The sequence below is a fragment of the Netta rufina genome (genome assembly GCF_964035555.1).
Source record: "Netta rufina genome assembly, chromosome: 1".
NCBI lineage: Eukaryota > Metazoa > Chordata > Aves > Anseriformes > Anatidae > Netta > Netta rufina.
In genome coordinates, this window is record NC_140123.1 from 72,405,078 (window position 1) to 72,432,032 (window position 26,955).

The 26,955-nt window shown below is 39.3% G+C and overlaps 1 protein-coding gene across 1 annotated transcript; it reads left to right on the plus strand.

The window, feature by feature from the left end:
- Positions 1-4,603: 4,603 nt before the first annotated feature.
- LOC311210377 (glycoprotein Xg-like) lies at positions 4,604-25,141 on the plus strand (the record flags this gene model as incomplete). Its single annotated transcript, XM_084288278.1, has 9 exons — positions 4,604-4,664; positions 15,306-15,347; positions 15,793-15,849; positions 19,587-19,622; positions 21,730-21,795; positions 22,687-22,743; positions 23,412-23,450; positions 23,739-23,858; positions 25,125-25,141. The coding sequence occupies 9 exons, from the start codon at positions 4,604-4,606 to the stop codon at positions 25,139-25,141; spliced, it is 495 nt and encodes a 164-aa protein (XP_084144404.1).
- Between the last annotated feature and the right edge of the window lie 1,814 nt (positions 25,142-26,955).

Genomic DNA, 26,955 nt, shown 5'->3' on the forward strand with positions numbered 1-26,955 from the left:
GTCTAGATCTGGTAACACAGAATCTGATGAAAGAGGGTACAGAAATAGAAGGCTTAGTATGGGCAGCCTTAATGGTGTTTGTGTGGGTTCAGTGTTCCTCATGCAACTATCATCTCCACCTTTGGGAGTTGACATGGCTATGAGGGCATTTCTGTCATTTTTCTCACTTTCTGATAGTGAGAGGACCAGAACTAAATCTGACACCAGTGTTGTGGTTGACTATCTAGGAACAAGTTTATTAATCTTTTCACTCTAAATAGGCACATAATGCTGCATGAAATTTGGGCACAGCTGTACCCCACAAAGCAGGCAAGCCTTGGGGTGGTGTTTAGGGGAAATGGTGGTTGTAACACTGATTTCAGCAGGTCTCATCTTCTCTGGCTTTGTCCATTTATGGCTTCACGGGCTGGTGTTGTGAGACAAGGAAGACTGGGTGCTGCCACCTAGGGAGAAAAAGCTGAAGAGAAGGCTTGAAATTCGAGGCTGTTCTCTTTCTGTGAGCAGAAAGCTGCCCATTTGGGGGTTTATGTTAGTTATATGTGCATAAAGCATAGCAGTTCACTTCTCTTTCAGTTATCAGGCTATTAATTTCTACATTGCTATATGCCTCACTACCCACTAAAGTTTTTGATTTTATTAGCTCCACTGCTCTTCCATTGCATAACTAAATATCCCAGTCCATTAGTTCTCACATTCATAGACTCAAGAAACATCAGTTAACAACTATTCCTCACCATAACGTGTTTTTATGGTCACCTCCCATGCATTAGCTGCTGCCTATCGTGGCCATCTGCACAACGTGACCTTCAGATCCCAGTTTGCAAATTTATGTTCTGGTTTCCATACGGGTCTCAATCAGCCTGAGAAGTAGGATGAAAAAATACTGTCCTTCCCAGGCCCAAACTGCAAGTTTCAATCCTGCTGGAGAATCTCCATCATTAAAAGAGGATGGCAACACGGAGCTCTCTCCTGTTCCTGTTGCACATCCTCTGGGTTCTGTTTTTATTCCAGTCTGCCTCCTTTGGGGAGGGGAGCTGCATCATTCCTAAAGCTGTTCAAGTTACCTGCAGTAATAGTAGAAAAAACAAACAAACAAACAAACAAACAAACAAAAAAAAAACAAAGCAGGTTCATCTGGTTCTAGGGCATCGCATCACTTTAGCTTCTATGAAGGAGCTGAAGATACGGTTTAGTTTATCCTAACTATCAGTAAGAGGACTGCTTGAAAAAATGTTCTGATGGCTTTCATGTGTCTATTTGAGTTACTTATCTAAACTTATCCAAAAGAATTCATCAAGCTGTGGAAATGAAAACCAGCAATTGTTAATCATAAGATTTGCTGCTTTCTACTGTAGCTACTATTCATACCCATTTCAAAATCTGTGCCAAATTTTGAACGTTAAGGAAAACTCTCATGCACGCAGCTTTCAGCATACATTGGGCAGATATACACCCCCAATTGTGTATTTCAGTAGTTTTCTCACTCATTATTTTAGGTCGATAAACTGTATTATTCTGTCCTTCCCCCACCTCCTCCCCTCCCCCCCATTTTTTTTCCTGCAGATTTCACTTGGCAAGATTCTGACATATACCATATACCATAACCTTTCCATGAACTTGAAGGATTATCTTCTTTTTGCTTTTTTCTGTTATGCATATATAAAGGACAAACTTGAAAGAAAGCAAAGAGACGTTTACAAAAGGAAATGGAATTGAATGGAATAAAAATACATTTTTTTCAGAGCCCTGCATTAGGAGTACTTTAAGAACCACAAGGATGAAAAACTAAAATACATGTTTCCATACCTTCAATAATAAAACACTGAAGATTTAGTTAGGATGTAGAAATTATATCCTTCTGTTGCCAAGAAATTATATCACTTATTCACTTGCTGATTTATTTTGCGTCTAGATGAATGTCTAAAATTACTAGATGTTTCAAGACTTTAATTAAAATACTTCTATTTTTATGATGAAAAATTAATACTGTAGGATATTAGTGGCTTTCCCCAGTAGTTCCTGTTTATAATTTGGTTCCTTCATCTCTGATAGACTCATACAGCAGGACACCCATGTCAAAGGGAGTGATGTCTAACCTCTGCCCACAAGAAGGATGGGGTTGCAGCTGTGGTGAGGTGTGGCTGTCCTCTTGCTCTTCTTTAGTTTGTCTCATCTAAAAGAGGCCTGATGGGCAAAAATTATGTGGCGTAGAGAATAGACAGACATTTCTCAAGCCATTTGCTATTTCTTAAATATATGAGTTTTTTTTTTTTTGTTTGTTTGTTTGTTTGTTTTTTTTTGTGTGTGTGCGTGTGTGTGAAAATAAATAGAAAAATTAGGCAACTTAATCAGCCTTGGCAGGTGAATATTAGGCAGATCTTTGTTTTCCCTTTAAATAGGAAAAGATAGGTAGATAGTTGCTCAAAGTGATAAAACTACAGTCTGTGGTCAGGTAAAAAGCCCTGTATTTTTGCTTAATATGCAATATTTTTTACTTGATACCTTGGACAAGCCATAGTACATGTATTTGGCAGAGAGAGATGAGTTTAAAAAAAGTCCTGCAGTGTGCCAGGAACAGAACTGGGATAAGTATTTGGGGCATCCTGACTCCAATGCTAGATCCACTCCTTCAACTCACAGTTCCTTGTCGCTTCATTGTATTGTTTTTATTTAGCTACAGAGAGTAGTAGGTGGCTTCAGAAGAGCTAGAAATGGGCACATCATCTTCAAATTTAATAATCTTCAGTATCCCAAAAAAGGTATCCCAAAGAACTAGTATCAGCAGACAGGTGAGATAAGGTGTTTTGGAAGATCTCAGTTACTAGAACGACTATTTTGAAAAAGCTCCTGAACGTCTGTGAGGTGCTTGGACTTGTCTGGAACTAGTACATAGCCTTGCTAACATTTCTGTTCCCTTCAGGCAAATTCGTTACTGATATGAAGATTAACACGTGTGCCTGCTTTTGTTATCCTGGAAAAAAATAAGCAGTAAACCTATGGGATTGCTAGTGTCATAATCTGACCTTTGTTTTAAGTGGCTGATAAAGTCCTTTCTTTAGTCTAAATGTCCTTAATTCGTCTGAGATTGAGCAATTGGCCCTGACCAGGATAACGATACATGAATTGATACATAAATTAGAAATGGTTAAGCCACGTGATACTGGCTAGTCCCGTAGAAACCATTCTCCTTGTTTGAATTTATGGGGGAAAAAGGCACAAACCTGATTAGCCTGAACATAAAGCTTCTTGAAGATCCAATATCACTGGGTTTTATCAGTCCAATTTACGTTGTATCATCTGTTTTTTTGTAGGTAACATAAAACCATGAAGTCAGAGCAAACTCTGTATCGTGTGTTCTAGTTAACTCCACAGAAATGCAATTGGGGCCAGCCTTTGCTCCCTATTGGATGGGATCATCCAGCAACACCAAGTGCATACAGATCTGCCATTAATGGTAGCGAAGTACTGCGTGTATTTGCTGCCCTAGCCAAAGCAGTGCTAACAAAAATGCCTGCAGCCTACACCCCAGCAAAAGGGTGCACGCACAGGTGTCCTGGTTGGTGCTGGATGCCAGAGGGATGGTGGCAATTCAGTTCAGCAGACAAATGAACTGGCATACATTTGCTACATAAAGACTATGACAAAACTGCATTTTAATATGTGTGATTAACTGTCATTTTAATATATGTTAATGGAAGTATACACAATTTCTTTTTCCAAAGCTTTTTGTTCTCATGGTCAGACTGTGGCGTAGCACTGTTCGAGGTCACTCTCCATGCAGGATGTGCATGGATATTTTGCATTTAAAATATATATTTAGATCAATGGAAAAAAAAAAAAAGAAAAAAAAAAAAAAAGACAGATAATATGTACCTTGTGAATAAAAGCATCTACCTTGGAGCTGAGCATGCTTCAGGTCAGCAGGCTGACATCACATGTTAAGTTTATAATCTATTTTTTTTAGTTGTTGTTATGCCTCTGCAGAGAATTCCCAAGTCCCACAGAGCAGATCCTTGGCCTCCCCGTCCCTACCTTGGCAGCGCTGGTCAGTGATTTGGGCTCTGACAGGACTTCAGCAGCAGGTCCCACTCAGCCAAAATCTGAGCAGGGAAGCAGCGCTTTGCAGACAAAGTGTATCTGAGAGGCTGTTTGAGCACTCTCCAGAGCAGGCCTGCCTCCTCTCCCAGGTAATTTTAGTGCCTATGGCACCACACCCCACTTGGAAGGTGAGGATGTCAAACAGGTTGGCCTTCCCTCAGGGGAGCGGGTGGAGTAAGCGCATGCTGGCTCCCTTCTCACTGGCTCCCCTGCTCTCCGCCTTCGCCACCTGGGCGATAAATGCGTTTCTTAGAGGGCAGGTGGCACCTACGGTGCTGCTCATGGCTTTGCTGTAGTGGGGCCATCTGCTTTTGTTACCTGTCCTGCACCAGACTTGTTTTTTAGGGACGTCTCTTTGTTCTGCAGTGCTTGAGTGGGATGGTGAGGGACCTTGTTGGACAGAGCCCCTGATTAAAAGCGTCCCCTCAAAGCTTTGCATTGCCAACATCTATCGGTATCGCCTGGAAAAAGTAATCAGTGCAATCAGAGCACTACATAGAAGACCATGGGGAAATTCAGAAGAATCCTTCTCTTGTGCCTTGGCTTTCTTCTAGTCCACGTAAGAGGTAAGTGACCTTTGCCTTGACTTATTTCTAGGGTGTGGTTATTAAAAATGAAAAACAAAACAGCAACAGAAAGCTAAACCCCAGCCCCTCAACAACTACACTTGTTTATTTAGAAATAATCACTAGGATTGTTGCTTCTGTTTCATGAAAAGCGTTCAAGAATTTTTAGGTAAGTACTTCTGCAGTTTCATTTTTGATGATCTATGATCATGCTGATCGGAGTTTGTTTACTATCATTTCTTATTCTCTATAGTGTTGTTCTAAAATTATCCAGAAGCTTGAACTTGAGTATATATTTTTTCTAATGGAAGCTGTAAAATTTTTCCAAAAAGGTCCACAGCCAAACGCTTACTTCATGTTTTTAGAGCTTTCCTTGGTTGTTGATATTTTGGAATACATTGGGTATATTGTAAAAACAAATGCTGCTGCAGTTTAAGGTATTCAGACTTTAATACTGCTGTAGTTTTATTAACCTTAGCCAACATATTCTTGAATATATAAAATCCAGACAAAAGCATGCTTATTTCTTTATACGCAGGACTAATGCAGAACTAAATACATTTTGTACATATATTTTGAAGAATGAATAGCAGTTGGGGAAAATGTAATCCTTTTGAACTGAGTGTTTGTTTTGAATTCTAAAGTAATTTTCTTTTAGCAAAACATTCTGTAAAAATTCGTTTTGATCTCAAAACAAATAGGATTGTCCTTGTGTGCATCTGCCATGCAGTGTACTAGTAACAGTTCCTTTGTCATATATGACTACTACTGCAAATACTTTTAGAACAGCGTTTGACTGCAGGAAGAAGCCAATCATTGACCACTAGTTATAAAATCGCTGCTGTTGCTCTTCCTCCTACCAGCCTGGTTTTAAACGGAGTCCCTGGGAGATCTTGCAATGATGAGCAGTGGGAAGAACCTTGCCTTTAATTAGAAATGGTTCCTGTAAATGTCCCTGAAAACACAGTGAATACTTTGACGATAAAATTCAGTGGTTGTTTCCACAGACTTAATATATATATATACATTTTTTTTTCTAAATGAGGAATTACTTGGAGGTTTTCTGCAAGTAATGTGTCACAGAAACATCAGAGCAGCAGGACAGTGATGGCCTGCCCCACAGTGTGTTGTGAACAGCAATGATTCACACTGTCTCTCATTGCTGGCATGCAGTCTTTCTTGTTCTGGAGAGGTCTCATGCTGAATATTTCTGTTTAAATAATCTGAGCATGTGCAAGTCAATTTCCATATACTGCGTCATGTTAATTACAAGGACAGTCAGGCTAACCGTTCTTACTTTACACATGTGCTAATTTAGAGACAGTTCAGGCCCTGCTTTGGGGAAGAAGTCATTGCTACAAGCTGCTGAGGGCTTTGGGCACAGTATCAAGCCTGTGGAAACTATGTCATCCACTTTTGAAAAGCAAAATGAATTATTTTAAGTCTATTGCTACAGCCACTGAATTTTATCATCGAAGTTTTTACCATGTTCCACTGGACATTTACATGAACCACCTCTCAGTCCCAGTCAAGACATTACATGAGGAAAATCTTGGGCATGCTAGTGAAAAGCTGGTCTACGTCCTTATGGTAGGAAAGTCTATGGTATGATTCACACAAATGGGTGCATATACGTGCAGCCTTCATTCGGATCTAAACTGTAAACCATCTGTGGGAGCCCCTAGAAACTGCCATGGCCAGGCCAGATCATATCACTCCCCTTATGATCCAGAGTTTCCTTTTTGTCAGACTGTATTCAGGTAGTTGGCTGGACTGGCTTGATGCAGAAACATGGCATAACTAGGGACCAGAGTGCTCAAGAAAAGTGAGACCTGATATAGTTTAGAAACTTGCATGCTTACCACAATCTTCTTCAATGCTTTTACTCAAGCTCTTTTGTGTTTTGTTATTTTCAAGCTTAGGCAGGTTACATGAGTTCTCCCACAAAAGCTGAGCTGCAACAGCTAATTGCCTGAGTTGCTTTTAGCCCAACCCAAATGAAAGAAACTTCACAGAAACATCTTTCACTGAAGTTCACGCTCATGTCACAGGTCAGTTACTATGGCTCAGCTGGCCTGTGGTAATTCAGCTTCAGCTGTGTTTACACATCCCACTTAGGGCATAGAAAGACACAGCTTAGGACCTAGTCCCCCGGTAACTGAGACGGTGGACTTCTTTGAGATATACTGAAGGTCCCATTTGGGCAATACACTTCAGTTTTCACTGTGTGTGTACATGTCAGGGAGAGGCAGTCCAAACTGAGGTCTCCCTCCTGTATGAAGCTGAGACTCTTGCTCAGACCTGACTGCTCTGAAATGCTCCTTGGGTTCCTAGTATAGGTACAATCCATGTATCCATGTTCTGTAAGACCAACTGATAGGCCACATCATTAGTAATAAAGACAGCATAAAGGCTGATGATGTTTAAGACAAGTTAAGTTTGCTCCATTGGATATTGTGCGCTATGTAGGTAAAAGGAACAGCAATTTTTGCTAGCCAGTAAACAATGTACCACTATCCAGCTAAGGTTTACTAAGGTTTTTGAATCAAAACTAATTGTGATAATTACACAAGCACTTTGCAGGGAGAAAATTACAGACCTGTTTGGATTTCAGATACTATATGACTTAATTTTATGAATAATGTAGTTTTCACTGGAGTTAAAAGAAAGCATGGGAGAGATGCAAAACGCAGTCCTATTTATCTTCTTCTGTTCCATCAAGCTCCTGTTCCGACCATCACTGCGTGAGGTCCCTGCGTACGTGCTGAGGTGCTCATGGCACCATGGGGATATACCAGACAATGAATTCCCTTGTTGCTGAGTACCAAAACTATTTCACTCCCAATAGCAGAGCTTCTATCCTCTGTAGGCATGTCAGCGCTGCCATCCCAGGGTGTAACTGCAGTTTGATAGATAGCATACCTGAAGTGTTTGAAATACTAATATCAGCAGAGCTGTCACAATGCCAACGCTCAGGAAGAGCTAACAATCACCGTGTTTACTCAGCTTCTCTAGTTCACTTTTCAAACACTGCTGCCACTTTGCAGGCCTGATAGAAGTACCCAAACTGCCTGTTTTCAGGCTGTAGTTTTCCCTCATTTGCAACAACTGCCAATGCTCTTCCATCCCACTGAGAGCAATAAATTAATAAATGTCATAATTCTTTCAGGATCAAAAATCAGTAAAAGTGCGCCTCCAGATTGTTTTGATCTTTGCTTTTAACTTTAGAATCTTCCTTCTTTTCCATGTGGGGGCTAAGATCCATGTTTGTTAAAGGAAAATACTATCTAAAATCTGCTCTGTAATACAATATCTCATGAAGCCAGGTAGGCCATCCTAATTGAAAGTAATAACTAGAATGAGCTGTGAAAATATAATGATCCAACATCTGCTGTGTATGCTTTGTTTGACATCAATGGATTTTGGAATTCCTGAGGAATCTATTAAAAAATATGGAGCAACGATGCTCCAGATTAAATGAAAACAACAGCCAGAGTGTGCACTAAGATTAGCAGACAAAATAAAGCGAAGTCCCTTCTTGTGTCCGAGGCCTTACAGCAGTGGAGGAGCCAGGCATACACTCCTCACACAGCCCTGAGTTAGCAGCCACAACCTGCCCCCCAGCTCCTCAGATCACTATCTATGTTGGAGCAAAACGGTGACTGCTCCTTGCAGGTTGGCATCTGCAAGAGGCAGAAATTGAGATACGAGTCAGATATTTCCATTCCCAAAGATTGTACAGACCAGCTCATTCCTTGAGCATGGTGATACCAAAGAGAAGGCTGGCCCTTCTCTTACAAATCCAGCCCAGGTTTGCGGAGTGTTCTGCATGCCGGGAGTCTTGGCCTCTATTCCCTCTGAAGGGCTCTTCCTTGCCAGATCCTCTCCCAATTCCCCTGCTTTTGAAGTTCAGATGCCAACTAATGCCCCATCACTGTTTGCCCAGGGTCATTCACAGAGGCTTCTCTGTGCATTCCAGTGGCTCCTTCACATCTGTGAAGGGATTTTAATTGTTTCTCTCATGTAGTCCAAATGAGAGGAAGGGTGGCTCTTGAGACTCAGCAGACACTTTGTTGCTGGACAGACCTGCTTGCTGACCTCCAGCAACTCTTTTCAACCCTGTTGTTTTAAAGAAAACACATTGTTAATGGCATGAAATAGAGAGGTTGTAGGCCTAATTTCTTTGCTGTCTTGCATCTTGAAAGCGCAAGCAGAGAATGTGTATGAGGCACCCAGGCCAGCCACTTTGACTTGGCAGTGTTAGTAACCCCCTGGGACTCATATGCAGGTGGAGTACTGTGACTTCAGGAACACAGGATTAGCTACACAATAGAATTTTTTTATTAAAAAAAAAAAAAAGTAATTTCGTTTGTTGTTGGTTATGGAATAACACTACCAAGATTTGTGCTGCCCATCCGGCCTGATGAAGATCTAAAGGTAGTACATGAACTCTAGTACTGCCCTGGTGGTAGAGGTTGGATGAGAAGGCACTTTGCAAGCAACAGAAGAAACAAATCCTGGCGTCTCCCTGACTTCCTGCATTATCTTCAGCACCCTATGTTGTCTCTAAACTACCACTGAGGGAGAGTGAGGATTAGCCAGGGGGTGCTCAGGCAGTGCCTTGTCACCCTGAGAGCCAAACACAGCAGTTGCTTGTGCCACACCACAGCATTTCAGTAGGAACACTCATATCGGCCTCTCTCTGCGACCACCTCCTTGAGCAGCTCTCACGTAACGTGACTGTGGTTAACACTTGAAACAAATGGCTGAAATGGGCTGGCAGCTTCAAGAACCATGCATGTACAGCAAGATGCTTTGGCTGAACAGCCCGTGCCATGACATAGGCTCCACTTCCCTGTGACACAAGGCTGAAGATCTCAGTTTCCATGTTCTGCTTCCATAAGATGCAGAGGCATATGGTGCTGCTTCATTAGAGATACCAAATCCTTTGCTCTGCCTGTAATTTTACAGGACAAACCAGCTTCTTCTGCACTCACTCTCAAGCAAAATACAGAAAATTATATATATATATATATATTATATTTTATGTATGCAGGGTGCATCACATCATGAAGAACAGTAGCTACCTTTGAACAGCTGCTATTTGTCCACAGCAAAGTAAACACTATAAAAATAGATGTTATTCTTTAGTGTTTGATGAGACCATGCTGCCCAGACCTAAAGGAGTACTGCCAGTCTTGCTTTATTAATATATCTTATTTGCTGGTAATTATTTAAATGCGTTTTTGTATGAATAAGTGAGAGAGACTTTTAATTTCCCTTGAATTCAAAACATAAACAGAAGTGGCCTAGCAAAACACATGAAACCAATAATCAGGTCCATATGTTGTGGTTTATAGACTGGAACTTGGATCTAAATTACAGATTTTAAAGCACGCTCATTTTCCACGACGCCATCAAGGGGCTGAAATCGCAATCACTGTTTATAGAATGAAAGGGCCATGGTGGAAAAGAAAAGCTACACTAACCTCATCAGGAAATATGGATCATGAGAGTGCTACATCAAAGAAACAGTACTAACTCACTGAGATTTTGTCCTAAGTGTCCACTCTGGGGCGTAAACCTTTACATTCTTCCACAACTTTTCTTATATGAGTAATTTCCTTTAAACAAACCTAATTACTTCCTGAGTAAAGTTGGACCAGTAAACGGGGATGTTCTGAACCACAGACTTGGGAGAATACATACTGTTTTCTCATTATGGGGAAAATATGTATCATGATTGTATAATAATCAGAAATGATCCATACAAGGAATAACTTACCATTTCTGCTAAACAGAACATAAGTCCCATGAGTGAGTTAGATAACATATTGTTCCTCCTCAGATATTTTTTCTCACTTGTGAGTCATTCATTTCTTCCTCAGTCTCTGCCAGCTTCATAATCTTTTAAGCTCATTGTATTTGCAGAACAATTCTTATTTAATTATGTTGAAGAAACCTTTTTTCCTTGTTTTTAAATAATGTGAAATTAACTTATTTTCTCTTTCTAGCTAGCTCATAACTAGTTTTTTTTTTCTTTCTAGTTTATTTGTAACACAGTTAATCTTATCCCATTCTTATGACTGCTATCAATGCACTGAAAGCCCATTAATTTAATCATCTCCATGAGAAAAAGAATTTATCTAACATATATATGCACATTAAAGATGTATGTCCATACAGACGCATATGCACATATAAACACATTTTCTCATGTATGTAAGATTCATTTTTATTACTAGATTATGTATTAAATGCCTGATAAGTTCATTTCATTTGACCCATAGCCTGACTGTCATTTAACATTTATGCTGTCTTGGTTAAATGCGTGTCATTTTAATGGCCATGAGCTTTGTTCATATGGATGCAATGCAGGACTCAGCCTTCTTACTGAGTTTCAGAATTGCAGAGTGATGCCATGATAGGCTTTTGACAGAAAAATTCTGACTGGAGTCATAGTGTCTGACAGGTAACATCGACCTGCAAGAACCTGGCCTTACTCCATGTATAGTCTCAATCTGTGGGAACTCTGACTCTTGAAATCAATCAGTTACACAGCTGAAGGGCAATGGATCTCTTTAATATTTAGGTTATAAATTCAGTCATAGGCAAAAGATGCTGCCGGCTGGAATTTAGTTACTTGGATCACACTTTCAAAAAACTAATATGGGCAAAAGTTAATGAATATTAAGTGTGTGTCTGCCTGAGGACATGATCTTGCAAGGGAGTGACTGCCTTGGTGGGCTAAGGTGACCTGAGCTCCATGTTGCTTTAGCAAGATGTGCCTTATATCCAAGGGAACTTAGTAAAAGCTGCCTTGCTATCTCTGTGGCAAAAAGCAATCATAACAACCTCTAGAGTAGAGCAAGTGGACTGACAGTGATTTTATATCACCAGCCTTCCACACATTTTACTAAAAAGATTAGCAGAAAGTATGGGCACTAGTGAAAGCAAGTGGCCTGCCTGAAAGAATCATGCCTGTAAAAATAAATGTAGTAACTGCAGTTTGAGTGATAGCGTTTTGATGCTTGCCTTTATGGAGTCCATTCCCGCCTGCGTGGCTGTCACAGGGAAGTGTAGTGGCAGCAATTTAAGCCATGTCTACACTTGAAAATTCTGCTGGCACAGCTCTATATGTTTGATAGAGATGAGGGAATTACATTGCAAATAAGCCTGAAAGTGCCAGCAAAAGTCCTGCTGTTAGTATAGTTTATTGTGTTTGAGCAGCTCATATAAACATGATTAAAACATCCCTTTCTCAATACAAATTGTATATCCATCTGGAAGTTTTGCTTTCTTAGCTTGGCATTTCCTCATTTGCAGATAACGACTGTTCAGTGGTGTCAAGCAGGAGTGTATAAGCATTTTTTAAAATAATACGTCAAGAATAATTGTGAACCACCCAACAAAAAACAATATTACAATAATTTTATTTCTCAGTATGAACAGGAATACTCCAGAAGAAAGCCTTGAAATGATGCCAAGAAATAGCATATTAGTCCAAAGCAGTAATAACAGAGATAATTCTGAAATAGCACATCCTGCATAACTATTTTTTTTTCATAACTTCATCTACATTAAAAATAATATATATATATATATATATAAAATCCAAAGGAATAAAAATGATTTCTCCCTACTGAAATTTCTTTCATTTTCATCAGTATATTTCCAGCTGTTTCCATCATGGAAGCTGGTCCAAAAAGGCCATTTTTATAGGTGAAAAACAAATTTCTTTTGGCCTGTTTGTTCTGTGAAAAAGCTTGTCTAATTAATTTCCGACGCCATTTATCTTCAGAGTTCCCTGAAGTGACTGCAGTTCCTATTGAGCTAAATATTCTCCGAGTCTCTAATGTGTTTTTGTTTTTAGACCCACCATTTTGTGGATGAAATCTGGGCTGTTCAGCTATTTAACCATCTGTTATCCTCCAAAATTAGATTCTTAAAACGTCTAGGTGCAGCCTCAGAAATGGTAATAAGCACTTAAAATTCTGCTCCACAAAATTTTTCTCCTTGCGGCCATTTCATGTCATTATTGGAGGAAGCCAGGATGGAAGTCCAAGCAATATTTTCAGTTTATTGGAATATCATTTACTATGCTACAAAGATGTCCACGTACTGCCCATCTGTCAAGCCTTATATTTACATAGCCAGAGAGACTTCAGCGTAGATTCCTTTCTTACTCCCAGTCATTCTGTGTTGGTGTCTGTTTCTTTTTATAATTTGATTTATCATCAGAAATAATTAAAAAATTAATCTGAATAATTTCTGCAGGAGATTCTCAGGCTTCTTTTCTTCTCTTAAATTCTGTCTTCTATGTCTTCCTTGCCATCTCAGAACAACACCTCTGGTCTTTTCCCACCTTTTTGGAGCACACATACAACAGGGAAACCTAGTTATTCTCCAGGAGAAGGGCAGATGCCAGTAACTGTTTCAGTCTGCTGTTTTGCTTCGGTTCTCATGCAGTTGGAAGCATCTGCATCCTCTTGTCTTAATTCCAGCATCTCTTTTGATTTGAGACCTCCATTCTTTATTTTTCTTTCATTCTCTTAACTTCAAGGAATATTATACCCAGAAGTTTCCCGTAGCCTTCGTTCAGAAGATGATTTTGTCAAGTTCTCCTTACAGCATTAGGACCTCAGCAGCTGCTTTCTGTATCCTTAGTTCCTGCGTGTCAGGATCTGTAACAAAGGAGCTGGTTTGGCCAACAGCTCTTTGGGCTTCCAAAAGTATTTCTGATGACTCACTCTGATGAGAAGTGGTTTGAGCCCTGTTGGCATTCCCCTGCAGCAGGGCTCAGATCATAGAGCCTCCTTCAGCTCTCAGGATGCTGATTATGAAGGAAGTTTTGTCCAGAGGGTAAAATCAAAGGACACTCAAACTGAACTCTTATTGCTGGCACTGAAAAAAAAAGCTTCATAAAAAAAATGAACACCGTAATTTGAACATGTATGTCTTACAAGCAGGATGCACTAGGGATGGCAGGACTGGGGTGACGTGGCCAGGCTGAGGTTAAGCGTGGATGTTGGCCTGTGTGCAGGGCCTGCCCCTCGGCCTGCGGGTCCCATGGCAGGGGCAGGGCAGTGGCATGGCTGTGACAGCCCATGGGCAGGCCCGGGGCCAGCAAGGGGTGGTTGTGCCTCAGGACCCCATCAGGAAATGTCATCTGAGGAAGCCACTTGATATATTTATGCATTAATGAATTCATATAAAAATAAGAACCTGTCGGGGCATTAGGGTGTTATCCATTTAAGGGCCCAGGCAGCTAGGTTGGCTGAGAGGCCAGGGCAGGGGAAGGGGATACTCTGCAACCAGCTCAAGTGATAAGACAGAAAATGGTACCCTAATAACATTAGCGGGATAGCCTTACACTGTTATCTGCTTTTCCTTTTCAAACACGGGTTTGTCATATTGTTTTATGGAGACAGTTTTGTTACAGAGGCCACTCGCTATTTAGCATTCCAGCCTCATTTTCTCTCTTCCGTCAGACACTAGCTATAATTAAGTTCACAGTCTTACGTTAAAATCCTCATGGGAATCAAAATGGTTTCACCTTATACTCCCATGCTGCTTTCTATTTGAGGATCACACAGTGTTTTATCGCTGATAATTAATCTTTCCAGGAGCTCTTTGACACAGACAAGAGCTGTTACTGAAGAGCAGTAATTAATGTGGGGAACGCCATGCAGCCTACCAGCAACTGCAGAGCAGCGACTGACACTGAGTGCTGCTGCTCTGGGGTGTCTGTGACAGCCTCCGTCTGCTCCTCAGTTTCCCTGCTTGAACAACACTTTTCTTGCTGTGAGGCATTCGAGACCTACCAAGAAAAAACACTTTAGTCGAGGGCTAGGTAGGCTAAAAAACAGATGCAGATCAAGAGACTTGCTTGACAGACACGGTAAAGCACACCTGCTTAGGAAAGCCATAGCGCACGGTGGCTTTCCATGTACTCATGCATGCTGAGCTTCGATTTGGCATGCAAACTCAGGAACAATGGAGTTTCAGTCCACATGAGGACTAACAGATACTTTCTCTGCAAAGAGGTAAGCCACAAAAGCTGTATATTAAAAGGACAGTGGCAGACTGTAAAGAGTGCAATGGAAATCTAGGGTGAATACCTGGGTTTGTTCAGTTCAAAGTTGTATGCTCTGCTTTATATATATTGAATATTTTCCAGTTTTATTTATCTGCTAACTTTGAAGGGCAGGATACTTTTCCTGCTGTGACATTTCATGCATTGTCACCTAAGACAGAACACAAAGGGTTATTTTCTCCCTTTTCCTATTTTTCTAAGGTATAGTGGAAACTAAATTAGGTAAACACATCTTTATATGTTACTGCTGGCACATGTTACAGGAAAAAAAAAAAAAAAAAAAAAAGTTGTCTCAGGTGACAAACAGTCTCAAGTCAGGCATGCCAGGAAAGCTGATCTCTAAAACTGAGCTTCTGAGCTTCACAGCTTTGGCTGAGCATGGCCATTCAGGGCTGCCTGGGGCAGGGACAGTGGCTGACAGCTTGCTCTACACCAGCTCTTGTTTGGATGGATTTTCCTTTTGTCTTTGAGCAGTGTTCTGGCTTTGTTTGGAGCCCTCAGAGGTCTTGGATGCCTGCCTGCTGATCTTCTCTGCTTCCTTCTAGGTCAACGTGACTTTGATTTAGCTGATGCTCTCGATCACCCGGGTAGGTAAATCTGCTATCCTTATTTTCCTATGGCATTTAGATCTAAATATAAATCTTAAGTCTGTTCTCTTTTTGTTGAGAACTGGAACATGAAGTAGCTAGTACTTAAGTTAAAAGTCTACAGGTCAGGGTAGTACTAGGTTTTTAACTTACATACAACTGGAAAATGCTCTTTTTTTGTTTTGTTTTGTTTTGTTTTGTTTTGTTTTTTTTTCTGGTTGCTTTTGTTTGTTTTAAACAAATCAATGTTTTAGTCATGAAATTAAAATTTTCTTTAAAACAAAATGATTATGGCTTTGGAATTATATTCCTTCCTTTTTAGTTTCTGCCATGATGCATAAAGATATATTGAATGCAGCTCTCTAGATCTGTAGATAATTTTTTTTGATAAGTTGAACAATTTTAAGATTTTTTATTGTTGTTGTTATGTCACTGGGTCCCACAGATGACATTATTACCAGGAAGCCTACAGTGATCAGAAGACCAACACGGCCTCTGCTGAGTGAGTAACACAGGCAATGAATGGGTCATTACCGATTTATGTTATGTAGAAATTGTCTCCCATGATATTTTTGATTATATTTGCTAATATGCCATAGCTGGGATCATTTGTGTGAATAGTAGCTGTCTTCTGTATATAAAGTAAGTACTTTTTTGACAATTACCAATTACATGTCTTTACTACTTCCAGTAAGGCTTTAAAGCATGATTGGCCACAGATAACATTTTATTTCCTGAAGATCCTCAATACTTATCCAGCCAGGATTGACATCCTGGGGAGTATAAAAATGAGTAACTGTAGCTAAAAATGGGTAATTGTTCTACTTTTTTGCGTTATCTCTTCTTTTAGCACAAATGTTCATAATGCTTAATTACAGAGTTGAGTATTATCTAGTATTGATTGCTACAATGACCCATGTCAGAAAGGAAGAAAACTGGGAAGATCAGAGAGGACTGAAAGGTTTTAGCTGTAATTTTGAGGATGACAAATTATGACTTTCAATGAATACCTGTTGCTGTTGAAAAACCCCAATGCCAAACAATGATAAAAACACATGCATATTTATAACAGAATATTTTATGACAACATTGATATTTTACACCTAAATTACACTTAAGGAAATTTCTGACTATCAAGCAAAATATTTGAATCGGGAAATGCTGGATAATGTAAGCCTACACAACAACCTTCAGTCTTTTCTTGGATAAGTATTCACTAAGTTTTAGGTACTTGAAAGTAGTTACATGTTCCACATGATGTGAACAAAGAGGGCAGTGTTTTGTGAATATGCTACCTACTAAATCCTGCAATGGTTGCACTCTTCCTTCCCACTTGCTTTTGCAAAGAAAATCTTTGTTTGACCTAGACTAGAATAATCTGTTGCTGTACTGTGAAGTACTGTTCTCTACTTCACTAGCTGTCCTGGCTTCCTTTAAAGTCAGTGGAGAGAAATCATCAAGTCTAGGAACAGTTCACGTAATCCTAAATGTGGATTAGTTGTTAGCCTAACATAGACATTTTAAGTATGTTACTTGAAGACCTGGAAGTCTTCAGAGTCTTCAGAGTTTCCTCAGAGTTACCTTAAAGGTAAAATAAGGAGGTCAAGTCAGAAGTCAATATCTATGGTGATACTGCCCCAGTCAGGTGAGAGAAATCGAATATTTAGGGACTCCTAAATCTGTTAGAGAGACAGCAGTGGGAGGATTGCCCTACCTGAATCAGCTTTGCTAATTCTTGCAAATGAAGAACTCCATATTTTCCAGACCATTTTGGAATCTTTCCTGATACTAAAGAGAATTTCAGGGAGTTTAAAAGTAATTAAAACTAATAAGAAAAAAGTGCCAAAGTAAATTACTGGATTTGGAAACACGCACAGGGATGATACAAAAGTATATCCTAACATCTGCCTGATGATTCATTTTAACTTTGGGCTTTCCTCTGCGTCTCGTTCAGCCAGTATCATAGAGAAGTGAATCTGGCAGAGATGACAATTTTGGCAGAGCGTGGTACAGGCCATATCCTCCACACATCACTTCCCAGACAAGAACCTCTGTCTGAGTAGAAGCACTCCTGTGGGTAGCTTTCAACTAGTGTAACAAAATTCAGTGGAAAGGAATGGTGAAGTGTGTTTTTAAAATCTCTACATAACATTGATTTTAGCCACTCACAGTCATCCTGCTATTAATTTGATTGTCATAAACTCAAACCCACATTCTTGGGAGCACCAAGATGTGTGTACTCCAGTAGTCTGGTGAGCATCATGTGCAACGTGGGACAAGGTACAGCAACTACTGAGCCCTTATCCTGTCTCTGTGGTTCTTCTCAATAAGAAATGCCAAGCTAGCTTATGGGCAGATCTTTCATACTCTGCAGGAATCACCAGCTATTATGGAAAGGTCATTTACTTCATAATCTTGCTTACTTCCAACTCCCTGAACCTTAGGCCGGCTTGCTGTCCACTGTCTACTTTTGGTTGTTTACGGTATACAGACTCTGTCTCTAGTCTGCTTTTTGGGTGGGCTAACAGGAAAAGTAACGGTATGGCTGATAAGCTGCAACCTTTGGCTTTAGAGTGCCCTTCTGCTTTTCTCCTGCTGACAAGTTATCTCTGCTGTTGCTTTATTGGAGCTCAGGCTTGCTGGTTTTCACAGAAACAACACATTCCTCAATTTTACTGCAGGGAATGGTGACTTTTATAGTCTGTTCTTTTAACCCTTTGTTCTGCTCTTTCTTCTTGTGCTTACACACACATTTCCATTCATCCTTCATTCATACAAGCCTCAATATTTCTCTAACAAATCTCTGCATGAAGGCTCCTAAGTGGAACACTGCATTTTACCTGAATTCTTAATCTTGATGATAAATGGAATCCAATTTGCAATTCATTGTTTCTTACGATATTAGCCTTTGACACGTAAAGGTATTTTTGAAATGCAACTCTGCTGGCCAGACCCAGACAGAATTAACACCTGGCTTGACAAGAACAAACCTATTCATGTAGCAAGAATTTGATTATTTTCCTTCCAAATTTCCTGGTGACATCAAAGCATTTCAGAGAAGTTACAAAAATGTTATATATATATTTATATATAATGAGACTAGACACTGTGCAAAAGCAGCTTCCTTCTCTCTCTGGATGGAAAGAACATGTGAAGGCAGACTTGTGCATCGTGATGCATTATAAAGAAAAAAGTATATATTTATTATATATATATGTGGCAATAAGCATCATTATGAAAATTTGGGTAGATTTTGCTTTTTCTTCTGATACTTTCTATCACTCCATATTAACTAGGAGCAAGAGAAGGACAGTAATGTATTTCTTCCTATAAGTTAGTGACCTTTGAGGGGTCACTGTCATTCCAAACACACCCTAAAATATCACCCACATATTCATATCCACACCTGAACATTGGAAATGGAATTCCTCTTGCTTGTGCATCTTATGCAGCTCATTGACAAATTGTTTGTTTAATGGAAAATTCCATTCCAGGTACTGTGAGACACATGCACAGTGCTGGGGAATGGTAACAGCCTGCTTATTCTTTGCATGATGTGCCTATGCAGACATTTAAGAACATTTTAAAACTTTTATAGTTCAGCCAAAGAAAAACAGATTGTTGCTCAACCTTAGACAGGTGCATAGAATCACTTGAAGCACAATTCTTTTTTTCTTTCACCATGACACTTACATAAATTAGTTAATTCATTTCTCTCTCCCTAAGTAGGTTTATTACTTCCCAAGATTTGTTCTTGAAATAGGTGTTCAGATTTTGCAATGCAACAAACTACACCGAAGCCAAGCATGCACATACAAGTTTTAACTACAGACACAGACATCAATAAATATGTTGTGTGTTTTTTTAATATAAAATAAAACAATCAGATACATTTTAATATTTTAATATTTTAATCTAACTGATTTTATTTATGTATTTTGCACATATACTAAAGACATACCGATCTTGATTCCAGTATAAGATTTATTATATAGGAACAAATCCTTTGTATTTTGAGTGGAAAGTATGACATAATTTGTCTATTATTTTGTGGGCAAATATTAAATTCTGTAAAGTTTTTCAAGAAAAGTGGAATATCTTATTTGAATTTGTGGGTATGACCTGAAAAACAGTTCCTTGTCAAAAATAGTTTTGCATTTTCTGTTAAAAGCTAACATTTCTCTTCCCCCAAGAACTGTGTTACTTAATTCTCTACATATTCTTCCCTTTCATTTTTAGACAATGATCTGCATTTAGGAGATGCTTTTGGTGGAGGTGAGTACTTTATTTTCTCAGATTTTTGTTTGTTTGTTTTTGTTTTTGTTTGTTACTCTTTTTCTGAAGTCTGCCTAATTTGTACAAAAAGAGTGGGGACAGTAGGATGGGCTGTGTCCAATTGCCAGCTATAGGAGCTTGCTGGCTGTCCAATTTGTATGGACAGAAGTCAGCTGTGCTTCACATCACCATGCCAGCCCACCACAGCCATGGCTAGGGAGTGGCCATACTGCCCAGTCAGCCATGAGGGACCAGGGTGGGAGGTAGAAGGTTGAAGACAGCAGCAGATAATGCCAGCAGTTCCTTCAACTTCCAGAAGGGAATCTGCTGAATTTTAGAAATCAGAGGTAACAGTGGGGAGAGAGCTGTGAGCTTGTTTTAGCTCTGCTGACCACAAATCAGAAATGAAGGAAGAAGTGTTTTACAGATGAGCACTGATGGATATACAGGTATTTCAGTCTTAGAGAATCATACCTTTTACATTGTTCTTTCCCACTTCCAGATTTTCCTCTGGCATTTTATACCTGTGCTGAATGACATGTTAGTCTGCACTTTATAGAGCTGAAGCTAATTTTGTTGATAAGTCCCATTTTTATGCTGTTGCTTCTTCCTGCTCAAAGCAAGTGTTCCATTCCTGCAAGTTTTTACTGACTATCTTTGTGAGAGGATTGTTTTAATATGCTGATTAAATTACTAATGAATGACTAAAACATCTTCAGTAGTAGCCGCCTTCCCATTTCCTTGGTTTATATTTCTTTGGTCCATTTTCAGTTCATGTTTTAAATTGACATTCATACGTGGTATAATGGGATTAATATATACCTCTATCAATAGCTGTTAAGACATTATTTTCTTAGAAGCTATGAGAGAATATGTCTAATATCTAATAGCTACTAATATCTTGTGCTTAAGGAAGACTGAATAACTGCAGCATCATAATAGAAGGAATAATGGGATTGGTAGCTTTCCCTTTGGTGTTGAGTCTTAGGTCGGTACACAGGGTTCTGGAATAGGATAAGTCTCTTCTTCTATTAAATAGAATTCATTAGGTAAAGTCTGATTCAGAAAAGCTTTAAGAACGTGCCTAGAATCCATTGGCTGCCATAGGCTAAATTCATGCTGAAAGCTGAGCATATCTCTAAATAATTTTCTGACTCAGAACATAAAAGTTACTCACAAACAGAAGCATTATGTTTAGTATCTAGACAAGGAGAAAACATCATAAAAGTGCATCTGCCATGCATTGTAGGTGAAAGAAAGATTTAAGGAGAGGGAGGGAAAATGTTATTTATTTCTGTGACCTAGCTTTGATTTACCAGATGCAAATTTGCTGCCTGACTATGTGAGCAGTTAAACATGCTACTGACCTGGTTGGAAAAGGGACAGCAAGTGGGGGCCTACTCTGTGTATGCAGAGGAACAGCCCTGGGCATCCTGTTTGAGTCAGACTTCATTGCACCAGCTCTTTGTGTGCAATTTGGAAACTGCTACTGCTAATCAAATGCCTCTCTGTCCAGCGTATCTCTGCCCATAACTTTGGCAGGAATTAAGACTAAATGCCAGCACAAAGACCTAAGAAATATAGCTGAAATCTGAGTACATTTTGCACTGCTTACGAGCAGATATTTCATCACGCGTTTGTTGAATTCATCATGTTTTAGATGAACTAATGTAATGTAGTGTTCTTAGTAATACCTGCTGAGGACACAGAGAAAACCTGTTGCCTCCCACCCAGCCCAGAACACCGGCTGCTCTCTTGGCTATGTGTAACTGCACCGCTGACACCTACAGTAGCATACCGTTCTTTCCAGCTGTCAGCACTGATTAATGTTAGGACATGCCAGAAATACATGAAATATTTTCATTGAACATTTTTCGAGTTCTTCTCTCGTTTCAGTTTTGAAAATTTTCCTTTCCATTTTCTAATTAGATTTAGTAGCTAGTTATCTTTAATACAGGCCTTGAAATGTTTTAACTAGTGACAAGGTCCTTTTCCAAATTCCCCAGGGGACAAATGAGCAATAGGTACAAAATCCCAGGTTATTAGACTCTTCATTTACAGCTCTCAGTTCTTCTTGTTCAACCACCTAACTATTTACTATCAACAGGTGACATCCCAAGACAACCTTTATACCCACCTCTTCCACCACGACCAGGAAGCCACAGTAGTTCTGGTAAGAATATTTTCTCCTAAGAAAATCTACCACTGAACTGTTTGGAGCAGATGTGTCGAATAGATTATTTTCTTATTTTTTCTTTATACATAATTTTTATCATCCCTTCCGTATATTTTCCTTTTTTTATCACTGCTCCTGACCCAGTGTTTGGAAAGATTTTCTGAGCTTTTGTGATGGCACCATAAAGCTTTTCTGCCTGCCCCAACTGTAGGATGTTGAATCCTAAGTGGCAGGAGACTAATACTTACCTTGTTTATCCTTTCATTATGAATATGTACACACTGAACCATGCTAAGGTTCAACTGACATCTATCGACATGGAGTACATAAGCCTACGTACAAATCCATGCTGAGATATGGATGTGAAATGGCTCTGGGGCATACAACTGGTGGGACTGGGGAAATGGATTTAAGCCTATGTTGCTCTTGGATGTAGTCCCAGACAACCTCTAAATACAATGGAAGTGGTACATCAATCCTAACTACTACCATGTACCCCATATTTACTACTGGTATGATTGTGGTGGTGAGCTGTGGATGTGCCCTTCCTGAGTCTTGCCTAGAAGGGACCCACTGACTTCCCACTGCAGGAGCTGCTGGGATTTGAGTCCACACTTTGGGTTCTTTAATACAGCACTTATTTACAAACATGCATGTCTTCATGCTCAGAATGGGCAGCCAGCAACAGTTTTCATTATCCAGCTTCTGGGTGAATTTGAATGGGTGACTAGTTGTGCAAGGCACCTGACCCACTGCCATGTAGCAGATGGGATTTCAAAGGTCCCTCACCTTTCCCTAGAACAGTAGAAAACGACCGGACAAGGGAGCTGAAGGGGTTACCACTGTTCAGTTATTTTTCCAATAGAAATCCTAATTTTTATCTTGCAGGAGGTTTTAATGACTTGGATCTCATTGATGGGAAGCCCTTACCACCGCACATCGCAGGTAGTATTTATTTACCAATTCTCATTGTAGTTTTTTTTCCTAATATTTATAATTAAGAGCTGTCTGGTTTTGCTTTAGCAGAAATCTGTTTGTCCCCAATAGTGTAGCACAAGACTCTGCTACTTTTTTTTAGATTAGCCACCTTTCTCCACAAACCACAGCTTTGAGCACGAAGCTCTAGATCTTTTGAAACAAATCCCTAAATGCCTTACAGGGCTAAGGCAGCACCTTGCAAGATTAATCCCTTCAAATTCAGCTTGGATAGTCCCAAAGCACGGGGCTTCTGCTGAGAACTGAAAGTAAATGCACCACGTCTATATCTTGACATAAATCATTTGATTGTCTGGCAGTAGAGGATAATGAGAGTACAGTACTGGCCTTCTATTTCCTTTAAATCAGCCTGATGTAGACAGCTAAGGATTACCCCTTTTTTATATATATTCTTCAGATAATATTCTTCTTCAGAAATGAAGTGGCAGGAGGAGGGGAGGTTAATCCTCCTACCAACACCAGTGCGAGTCAGGATTAGAATCAGAGCTCCTCTCTCACAGAGTCCCACACTAGCTTCCCAATTTCACGCTGCATGAAATCGCACTTTGCTGAGCATATACTTTGTTCTCAAACATGATGAAAGACATTTCTTAATGAAACTTCACCCTCTATTCCAGGAGAAGAAGAGCATCATTTCAATCACGGTGGAAACACAGGTATAGTAAATAATGTATTCTACAATTTGTTCCAGTTCACCATAAAAAGTAGGAAAATGTTAGCCTTATTAGTACATATACTAAATGATCTGTGTGACACTGTTTTCATACTAGCTCTCATGTAACATAATTTCCAGTCTTCTGTTTAATTCTACTTAACAGATTTCCAGTGTTTTCACTGAGCAATTCTCAAAGTTTTGCAAAAACACATCTTAGTGGGGAATATGCTAAAGTCATGCTATTTCAGTGCCTCTGATTTTATTTTTTATTTTTTCTCATTTTCTACAGATTCAGGATTAATAGCTGGAGTTACTTCTCCTATAATTTCTGCTTTTGTGATATTAGTTGTTGGATCAATAGCTGCCTACACAGCTTACAAGAACAACAAACTTTGTTTCAAACCACGTGGTAAGACAAAACTTTTCCCAATTTCTGGGTTCATTTAACACTGAGGTAGACAGGAATTTTACTAAATAAATCAGTCAGAACAGAGATAGGTCAATGATGAGGGCATTTGAAAGTCTACACAATCTCAGTGGTCTGTAAGAGATGTTGATAATTAACATGGCTCATCAAGGACAAGTATAGGAAGCCACAGCATGCTGAAAGGACTCAAAGGAATTGTGAAATGTGAAGTCTTTGCAGCCACAGAGGTGACTGACTGTTGTGACCCTGAGCCTACAGACCAGCCTCAGTCGCCCAGATCAGCCTCACCTGAGACATCACCATAGCCCCTCTGGCCAGGGCCCCCATTTCAGCTCAGACCTGGGTTTTCTGTCCTGTCCCGGTCTACATCTGCAGTGTGTCTGCCCCAGCCCTAGTCCTGGATTGCTCTTGGGTTTCTCATCTTGGCCTTGGGCTTGGCTGGTTGCCTTGCTTCCCCCTGAGGATCAATGGATTGCCCATAGGACATGTTTGTCATCACCACCCCACTCTGCTCACCTTTGCTATGTACAGTGTGGTGACACCCTGCTGGTCAGGCTATGGCCCAGGCTGCCCTGTGAACATCCTTTTTGGGAACAGCCCCACTTAGCTGCATTATAGGTCAATTTAAATTTCTAATTTTAGTTCTCTTTTCCATAATGGGAGTAACAGCTCAGACATATTTATCACATATTAAAAAGTCCACCAGATTTTTAGGACATGAATGAAATGCAGGATGTGCACAGACAAGTTCCATAGGCATTTCTGGCAGATCCAGTATATCCCTGGTGCTTAGAAAGCCTCATCCAGAAAAGATTTGCTAGACTGAGGGCTGCTAGAGATGCCACAGGGAGCTGTGGAGGGGCTGGGTGCTCCTGGACAGTGTTACACAGAGGACATTCACATGGATCCAGGAGGGACGTCCTTAGCCACAGCAAGAACTGAGGGAGGCTGGTCAGGGCCATTGAGGCCTGTTTGTGCCCTGAGGGTCCTGTCACTTTTTTTCCCTCTGTTTCTGTAGCTGGGGTGTAACTGAGGCATGATGAGGCAATCAGTGACCCACCTGCCCTCTGAAAAGGGGTGTGAAATGGAGGAAAGGGAAAGGCTGCCCATACTTCTCTACGGGTACAGGGTTCCCCCTTGATGTCTCAAAGGGATGGGGGCAAAAAGGGCATGGAAAACAGCTGATGTAGAACTGGCAAAGGATATCCATAGCAGAAATGATGAGTGTTCAATCTTCATTTTTTTTAGGTGGGGCTACAGTGTAAGCTGTAGAAATGAAAACTGTCTGCTGACGACAGACTCCTTCGGTTGTCGATGTTCACCCCACAGATCTGACATTTATTCTTTTGCTTTGTAATTCTGACAAAAATATCTTCCTCTGACGAGCATTTTGTTGAGACATTGCAATACTGTTCTCTTTGACCTGTTGTTACTCTTACATCTTGAGCTTTACATCATCAAAGATGTACTTAAAATGTCTAGGAATAGTACTGCACTATCTGAAGTTTATTCATAAATGCTGGATAAGTATTTTGATTCAGAAGTTATTTTAAATAACATAGAAATCAAGTTTAAGATGAGCTTAGAATTTAATTTAAATGTTTTGGCTTTGAACATTTGAGTCATGAACAATTTTGTTCCCAAATTAGCCAAAATACTTAATCTTTCTGATGGAATAGAAATAAGGAAATTGCCATTTACATTCATATATTTTGGATTTCTTCAGCATATTTCTGTATTGTCTGTAATATTTAAGGAAAACTTGAAGTAGTATAGAGAGTTAAGAATTTTAATGACTTTATTTTGTATCTTATGTCTGAATTCTTGCAAAGTAGAAAGAGCTATAGATGGAAAATTCTTTCTTAATTTTGATATACATCATGAAAATAAAAGAAAAATGCATTGATGAACCACTGTTTAAAATAACAAAAATGATAGCAAAACAAGCTGATTTTATTTATTTATTTATTATTGTAATGGTACTTAGCTCTTCTCGGGAACTAGAACCTGCCATTAATTATGTTTATCATTTATCTGCCTGCTCTAGGAGCCTATGAAGGCAATCTGGCTTTTTGTTTTTTAATTTTTTTTTTTTTTTTAAGAACCATATTATTAATAATTTCTGTAAAGAAACACTATGTTCAAAGGTTTTGGAATAATTTAGAACCAGTCTGTGTCACTTTGTCCTACAAAACCTAAGTCACACCAACTTTTAAATTTCATACATATTCTTTAGCAGAGATGTGGTTGATACGTACAATTTCACTAGCAATGCTGTTTCATCTTTTCCCCTTCATTCCTGATCAACCTTACTGTGTTAATAAATATTCTTACATAGACAAAGATATCAACAAAAACTAACACTTTCCAGTTTCTCTGTCTTCATGTAGCTAACTGAATCAAAATACTACTAAATGAATGAAAAGTAGATGAAAACTGGCAAAACTAGTAGTTTACTGACGTAATTCTACAGTACGGATATTTTAGCTAACTTAAAAGCATAGAGGAAATCCATGTTTTTGTCTTCATCTTATATGCGAAGGATGCTTTTTCTTACTAAAATTGCATGTAGATTGCATAAACATGATTTTGTGTTTGTTAAATTGTTGAGAGAAAGATGTCATCTGAAAAAGTAAACTTTTTGTAAAATAAAATACTATTTTGTCTACATTATAGTTGAAATTGTTATGTTGCTGAGGAGCTTACCAAAATCTTTATTTTGATCCTAAAAGTAAGAAATTATAATGTACATCAATTTAAATACAGAAACACCTTGACAACACACAAAGGAATGAGTAATTCTGTGGCTATCACTTTCAACTTATGAATGGTAACATATTTTAATATGGTTTTCAAGGACACATGCTATTTCTTTAAAAAATACCAATTTTCCATGTTAATATTTATTAAAAAATGATATATGTTTTTCAAGCTAGACAAATTTTTGATTAACAAAATGTTACAACATTTTGTACTTTTGATGTCAGCTGCTTGTTAACAATAAAAATATGTATTTTCCTTCTTTCTCTTGAAAATTTTCAATAAACACATGCAGTGTTTTACCCAAGATGATGTGAGG